The sequence below is a fragment of the Nothoprocta perdicaria genome, unplaced genomic scaffold (genome assembly GCF_003342845.1).
Source record: "Nothoprocta perdicaria isolate Ctin4 unplaced genomic scaffold, notPer1 scaffold_146, whole genome shotgun sequence".
In the NCBI taxonomy this organism is placed as follows: Eukaryota; Metazoa; Chordata; class Aves; order Tinamiformes; family Tinamidae; genus Nothoprocta; species Nothoprocta perdicaria.
In genome coordinates, this window is record NW_020454605.1 from 1,043,950 (window position 1) to 1,051,677 (window position 7,728).

At 45.7% G+C, this 7,728-nt stretch overlaps 1 protein-coding gene across 1 annotated transcript; it reads left to right on the forward strand.

The window, feature by feature from the left end:
- The first annotated feature begins 366 nt into the window (after positions 1-366).
- Positions 367-6,450, forward strand: LOC112943388 (GRB2-associated-binding protein 2-like). Its single transcript, XM_026034536.1, has 2 exons — positions 367-386; positions 6,133-6,450. Exons 1-2 carry the CDS (start codon positions 369-371, stop codon positions 6,448-6,450), a joined length of 336 nt encoding a protein of 111 aa, XP_025890321.1. The 5' UTR covers positions 367-368.
- Positions 6,451-7,728: the final 1,278 nt, after the last annotated feature.

Here is a 7,728-nt window from a genome sequence, read left to right on the forward strand (position 1 = left end):
TGGAACAGGATCCCATCAGCAGGGAACAGCTAATCCTGGCTTCTGCTTTCAGGACTTCTATTTTGCTTCAGCTTTACTTGGTCCCTTTCCTTCTTCCTCACTTCTCCATCAAGCTTGCAGACCCCTCTTTGCTTGCTTGGACTTGCACAGCCCATAGGTTTCTTTGCCATGAACCTTACCCTTGGCCCAGCTCAGTGCACTCAAACCCATAAAATCATCAGCACTGCCTTGTTTTCTGCTAACTGAGGAACTCTTAAAACCATAAAACAACCAGCTTCCAGGTATCCTCCAGCTGGAAGCCGGTCAATTTTCTGAGCATTAACTTGCCATTGCACTGTTGAGAAGGAAGGAGAATTTAATAGGCACAGATGGAGCTTCTCGTAACAGTTAAGTAGCAGCCTTGGTTCCCAGAGACCAAGGATAATCTACATTGCTCTAGCAGCAATGGGCTTTTTTTGCCTTTTTTTTTTTTTTTTTTTTTTAATAAAAACTTAAAAAGAAGTATTTGTGAAGTGTCAAAATGTTTGTCGATGATATTAAGGGCCTTTAGCAGATGCAATGTAACAGCGAAGCAATCTGATGTGAACAAAGGACCACACAGCTGGAAATTTATGCCACACAGGCACCGTTTTATGGATGTTAAACTATTGGCCTTTATACATCGTAAAGCTGTTAAGCAAACACAACCCTTGGCTTAAGCCACGTGGGACTGGAGTGCGGGCTCTTGGCTAGACCAAGATACTGAGAGCAAGGTGGGCTAGTGACAGGCGAGCTTCAGAAAAGCTGAAAAACAGGTAAGAATAGGTGGAATTGCCTCATTTACTAGCAGAAGTGTAGCATCTTCATGGGGAAGGACTAAAATACACTCACTTAATGAATCTGTCATTTAAAACTGACAGGAAAAGAGAAAACCTCTTCAGAATTAATAGTTTCCCATTGCTTCTTTCTTTTTTTCCTCCATCCTCTTAGGGAGTGAATAACCAGAAGAACTAATGCTTATTTCTTTGGCTCAGAAACTGATCTTAGAAGTATTGAGTTTAAGGGCTGGTCCAGTCACACTGACATGAAGAGGTAAATGGATCCACTGTGCTAGCTGTAAGCACTTGTGCTAGGTAAAGTGAATGACAGACAGGATGAAGGTTTCCTCATCCTCTCCAAGAAAACTCAGACAGGTTTCCTCTAATCACCAGGTTAAACTATTTAAACTTACCTGGATCGGCTTGTAGAGCTGCTCAGCCACCACTGGCTCTATAGGAAGAAGAGTTGGGGAAGGAGAAGGTCCTCATCTGGCACAGCAGTTTGCAGAACATCTGGCTGTAGCATGAGTGGGAGTGCTCACCCTCAAGATCCACGGGGACTCAATGAGACTAAAATGAGGAATCTAGGCACAAAGGAATCTGCCTTTCCTCTGGCCCAAATGCTGCACCATGGACCTGAGCTGAAGCCCATGAAGCCCTGCGGGAGTCATCCACATGTTTTCAGACTGCACATCTAACAACAAAACTCTCATTCTGATGAGACAGCATCCCAGCCCTCGTTCTTCTTCCCAAAGCCAAATACACGTGGCATGAGTTCTCACTACAGCAGTGAAATCCAATAAAAGGTCTTTTAGCTGGTGGGAACACAATGTATCTGAAAGGTGCCAGGAGAGGAGGCAGGAGAATTTGTTGTTGTTGTTATTCTTTGGGATTTTTTTTATTTTTTTTTTCTGGGTCAGAGCTGTTTTAGAAAAGCAGTATTAACTCGTCATCAGGGAGGTACACAAAGACACCATGCAGAGGCAGAGAAAGTGTCTACGCTGCGTGCGGTACTGAGTCTGGCGGTCTAGTTCTACCTAGTTCTAGCTTCCCAGTAAATGTATGCCTGGATAGAGCAGTTCTCTTTTAACTAGAAAATACTAGGGCTTACGCACTAACATCACATTGGAAGGGTTACCATTTTCTCTGCCAAGTATCAACTGCCTGGGGCTTTCCATTGCCAGCGTACAGACCAAAGAGAAGCAGGGAAACTGTGGGTCTCATATCAGTGATAGAAGAGGAAGCAGTGGTAATGTTGGTATCTTTGGCAGTATTTCATCCTGAATTTCCCCTGAAGGCCCTAGATTCAGGAGCCTAGTTATTCTTTTTTTTTTTTTTTTAATGTACTTCTCAGCCATGATGGAGTGCTCCAAGGCTTGACTCCAGGAGACTGAAAAGCAGCAAGTCAAGTAACAAGAACCAGTGCTGAATGTGTTTTCATTCATACAATAATTCATGTGGTTCCAAGGTTTGATCCTCTTCCAGACCTCTCATTGACGTGTACCTGTTTCTTATGCCGTGTGTGTGTGTGTGTGTGTGTGTGTTTGTGTAGAATGGCTTCAAAAAATGTCTAGGTATTAATAGGAGGAAATTAATGCCATGTTGATACTTGGAGCTAGAGTGAATCCTCATGAGTTTGTTTTGCAATATTTTTAAGTTTTTGAGAAGTACAGTGCAAGTTGGATTGTTCAGAGAAGCAATTGTGGAGATGTTTTTTCCTTATTTCAGCCAGTAAGGTCTCCAAAAGCCAGTCTGAACACTGTGATTTGGGCTATCCAAAAAGCAAAGCAATGGCGTGAGATGAGCCCACTTACAAGTGTGCGTCACTGTTTGCTGGATGCACTTGTAGGTACTGGGCCTTGGACCTTGTTTAAAGTCACTCAGGAGAGTGTATTTCCAAAAGAGAAAGCCTGACTCTGAATGTAGTAGCACACACAAGGGTATTTCCCAGTGCAATGCCCAGCAAATTTATCCCATGTGCTCTGCAAGATGGGGCTACGCTCGTACTAGGGCAATTTACTGTCATTTTGCACAATGCATCCCCACAAACACAAGGCAAGGATGCTCCTGTAAATTGTTTTCAGTGTGCACGCAGCAGAGACAAAACTTTGGCTGGGGTAACACACTATCTGCCAAAGCAAATATGAGATTGGATTGATTTTACCTCTCCAAATTTCTTGTGGTGTTGTACCAGGGTTGTCCTGGTAGTCCTAATGCCATTAGGTTACTGAGGCCTAGCACATGCCCATCACCAACAACATGGGAGATCAGCACCAGCTGAACTTCAGAGAAGCCTCCTGGGGTCCATCATCCCCTCCTGGTTAGTGTTGCTGAGGTCCTCGGTACACAGTCTGCTTTGCTGGCTCTCTCTCACGTTATTTAAGATGTTCGTGGCTGTCAGCTCTTTCTTGTTATAGAAGTCATGTGCTCGCTCATGACCTAACCTCTCAGAATCATATGACTCCAAAAGCTTGTGCCCTTTGTTTTTTGCCTTTTTTTTTCAGGCCAAATCTCGTCAAACAGCCATCTGTCCATAGCCAGGGCTGGACAGTGGGGATCATATCCCTTCCCAGTGTATCCTTGTGCAAACTGAGGTCTGCATCATGTAACTCAGAAGTACCTGCAATGCGTCACTTCATCCCAATCATCTCTATGGGCCATATCCAGCACATGTGGTTTGTTCATGGGCCTCCCATTTTCCATTATAAATATTTTTGGAGAGTTTGTTTTTCACTCCTTGCAGTTTTTAACAGATAACGCTGATATTCTGTTCAACAACAACAGCCTTCTCAGAAAAAAAAAAAAAAAAAGACGTGTGTGAAACTCAGGAATAAAACAAAACCCACTCTACTTGGCTTGGCACGGGACCATGGAGCTGTCTCCAGCGGACCGCTATCACAGCATGCCGCGCTCTCAGCATGCTGCAAGCTCAACACCAAGCTTTATCTATCACAAACACTGTCATTCTCCTTCGTGCTTGGCTGGCAGAAATGGGTTTAGCACAAGTGGTGGGAGATGAGAAACTACACAAGGAGGGTCAAAGCAGGGTCCCCAGGTCATATGAGATAGGGGCTCACTCGGGCTTTCATCTGGGAAATAGAAGAGGAGCTGCCATCATCCGACATGACCTTATGTTGCAGCAAGGACTAGGAAAATGGTTTGGGGGGAAGATCCACAAATGTGACAACCTGGCTGTATTTAAAGGTGTTGAGGAGTCCTCGGTGAACCACAAACATCAAGATATGTGGATTGGTTAGAGGCCCTGATGTTTTCCTAACTCAACTCCTGTTTAGGACAGGGAAGAGGAAGGGGATTTTACAACATCAGTGGGAGATCTAGGAGCCTGTGGAACACTCTTCTTTGCCCCAGACCCCATGGACTGAGCTGGGTGACCGGAGCGTGGTGTGTGGCCCTCCAGTGTCCCCTGTGAGTGCTGATCAGGAGCTCTGCTCCGATGCTCATGGCATAGCTGCAATGCTGCACTTACTCGATGCAGCACAAGTAGATGTTTCCTACCAAGGTCCAGGCAGTTCATGAGATCCTAGCAAGCTACCAAGACTAGCCAATACCTCAAACTTTGCATCTGGAGAACTCCTTTTCCACAAATCCCTATCTAGATCTTGAACTCACCCTGGGGAACACTTGCCTCTCTACCCCACCTCCAACAGCTTCTTGCACAAATGACTTAGACCAGGGAACACATTTTTTAAAAGCTACACTTAGATGAATCCCTCCCTTCCTCTCACCACAGCAGCTGAGATCAGCCCTTTGTAAGGTCTTATAATGGGGATTTCCTTGCCCGGTGGATCCCTCCCCCAGGCACAGGGAGTCCGATGCTAGGGCAGAGCCGGCCACAAAAGCTTCCCAGCTGGGTAAACACCAGCCTGCAGGATAGATATCCCTTAGACAAGCACAATTCTCCACGTAGCGTGATGTGCTGCTCTTAATCTTTGTGACTACTTCTGCCTCCAGTGCTGAGGGGCTGTGGGCTGCCAGCTGCGTTTGGGGATGCTTGTGCTAAGAGGGTAGGGGAGCGCTCAGGGGCTCTTTCACACAACTCGTGGTATCCACATAGTTGGCCTCAAATTTCCTATACTGCAATAACTGCTAATAATAAAGGCATTGGGGCATCTTTCTTATAAAAGTCTGTCTCAAACCCCTTTGTTGACTTAGCTGGTGGAACAACCTAGAAGGTATCTGCAGAGCTTACCATAGGGACAACTTCACAACCCCAAAAGCCCAATTTGTTTTATGCTGCCGAAAGCTGTAGCTCAGACCACAGATTAATTCCTGCTGTCCCCCATCAACAGCTGGTCCACGGCGTTCTCCACAAACACATGTGCTTCTTGGCGGAGGAACGCTGATGTGGAAAACAGCTCTCCACGTGGTCACACTCATCCAGCTCCTTCCTGCGTGCAAAGCAGGTGTTCGCGCAGGGGAGGAGAAGAGCAGGGACAGCTAAACAGGGAGCAGATGGGGCTTGCGAGTGACATTTATTTTCCAGCTTGCTTAAAACAACATAAAGCCCTGAGGCTGTTCTCAGGGGCAGCCCAGCAGGGGCGGTTTTGCCTGGTGAAGCTGGGCTGGAGGGCAGCCGGCCAGCAGTGCTCTTAAGAATCAATAACCTTTTCTTTGCTAAGGAATTTCCTACATACAAGGGAGCAGAAGATGTTGAAAACAAATGAAGCCTGGATTCTCCATGGGTCTTCCTGGCATTATTCCTGATATTTAAAAAAAAACCAAAACAGTTTCCCATTGGCTTTATTAGCCTTTCTACACTGGCATTTAAACAGAGATGGGATTGACATGCTCTGTGTCTGTAAGTGCTCATTATAATGCTCTCAGGGGCTCTCTGAAGGGCAAGATACCTAGGATGCTGCATCCGAAGAGCCTGGGTTCCTGTGAGTCACTAGAATGAATGCTTTTCAGTTATTGCCAGTAATTCCTTCTCACAAGTTATCTCACGTCAAGGAGCAAAGGTTATTCAGGTCATGAGAGGTGCAGCTGAGCTTTATCATGGCAGCAAGGTCACTCCCTCCAGCCTCAGGACTAGCACTTCTTAAAACCGTATGAACCCCAGACCGTAACGGTATTTTGGTACCTAGCTCTCTGGCATAACCAGTGGGATTTGAGTATCGAGCTCTGAAGTAGATCCAAGTCCATGCATCTCTTGCTCTGAGGTACTAAGCAGTGTCCGAGACCTTCCCGGGCCAAAAGTTTTTGTGTTTGTGTAAAACCCGTGTGGTATCATGGGGTTTACTGGTTTCTTGGCCCGGCATGATTTAAGCTATGAAATAATCCCCGTTGCTCATACTCTCACTCTTCTTGGTTTCAGGCATGGAAGAAACGCTGGTTTGTCCTGCGCAGTGGTCGGATGAGTGGCGACCCTGATGTCCTAGAATACTACAAAAATGATCACTCCAAGAAGCCCTTGCGTGTGATCAACCTCAATTTCTGTGAGCAAGTGGATGCAGGACTGACCTTCAACAAGAAGGAGCTGCAAGACAGCTATATCTTTGACATCAAGACAAGTGACAGGACCTTCTACCTGGTAGCTGAGACAGAGGACGACATGAACAAGTGGGTTCGCAGCATCTGCCAGATCTGTGGTTTCAACCAGTCTGAGGAGAACACAGGTACAGTGAGACAGTAGGAGCTGTTTTCACAGTCTATAGCATCTCCCATGTTGTTCTTCCTTGGGGAACACACCTCTTCTGTTAGATCAGACATGAGGGAGGGGAGCTGCAGCTTGTTGTGATGCTAGAATAGTCTGGAAAGCCTTGAGATGATTTCCTACCTTTGATATCCAAAGAAGGGGCAGTTGTTGACTCTGCAAGCCATCCTATTCATTGTCTTCTATATCTGTAGGCCTCTGAGTCTCTTAAAATTAGTTGGCTGAAACAGGGGCACCTAAGTACCAGCTGGGGTAGGATGGGACTGAGAGTATTGAGGGCAGGAGTGCAGTGCTGTGGGTTGATGGCTTCCTTTCCCCCCGGCATCGGCAGTGGGACTCCTGTCTCTGTCTAGTCCATAGCCATGCAACTGTAGGACTTTCCTTTTGTAATAGTAATGAGTGTCGGGTCTGAGGAGTTCATCTGGCAAGCAGAGCTGTAAAACCAACTAAATGGAAGAGTAGGCATGGTTCCCTTCACAACTGATAGTGTCTGACTTCTCCTGCCAGATGATGTGACTAAAAGATGTTGTCAGTGGCAAACTAGAAGTCTCTTTTAAACTCCTTGTTGTGTTCATCCTTTCAGCTTATAGAATTTTGCCCCTCTTTTCTCCCCTTTTGTTACATTCCTTCCATGTCATCCCCAGAAGGTCTTCCCACAGCAAAAACACATCCATTTTCTTGTAAGACACAAGGAGGCCCCAGTCCTGTGTAGGAAAGACTCACCGATACCGCCTACATAAACCTCCCAATAATAATGTCCAACTTCAGTTTGTTTTGGTCAGTAGTGGAGCAGCTGCAATCTGCACAAGCTGAAACTCTGCCAAAAGATTGTCAGGCAGGACAGCAAACAAAGCATCACAATAGCGTGAATTCAATCTTCAGCGATTGACGCATTAAACGGGACGTCACCTTGGCAATGACTGTACAAGTGGTATAAAGAATCCTTGATAATGCTGTGAGCATAATCTTGCAGAGAAAGGTCAAGCTAAATAAATTACATCCAGTTCTGATGTCAGTATTGCAATCATCAAGGGTCAGCTAAATTGACACCTTTTTAGGAGCTGTTTTGTTTCAAGACTTTTCATTTTGCTTGTGCTCAGCTGGTGGAACTTTTTCTCCCAGTTTAGTAAAATGAGCTCCTAGCCCGAGAAAACAGGATCAATACTGGACTTAAGTGAAATATAAGCCAGGGCATCAAAAGGAAAAACAATCTCACGCTTGCAAGTGCATTTGTCCCAAAGGGAACATAGGATTTGT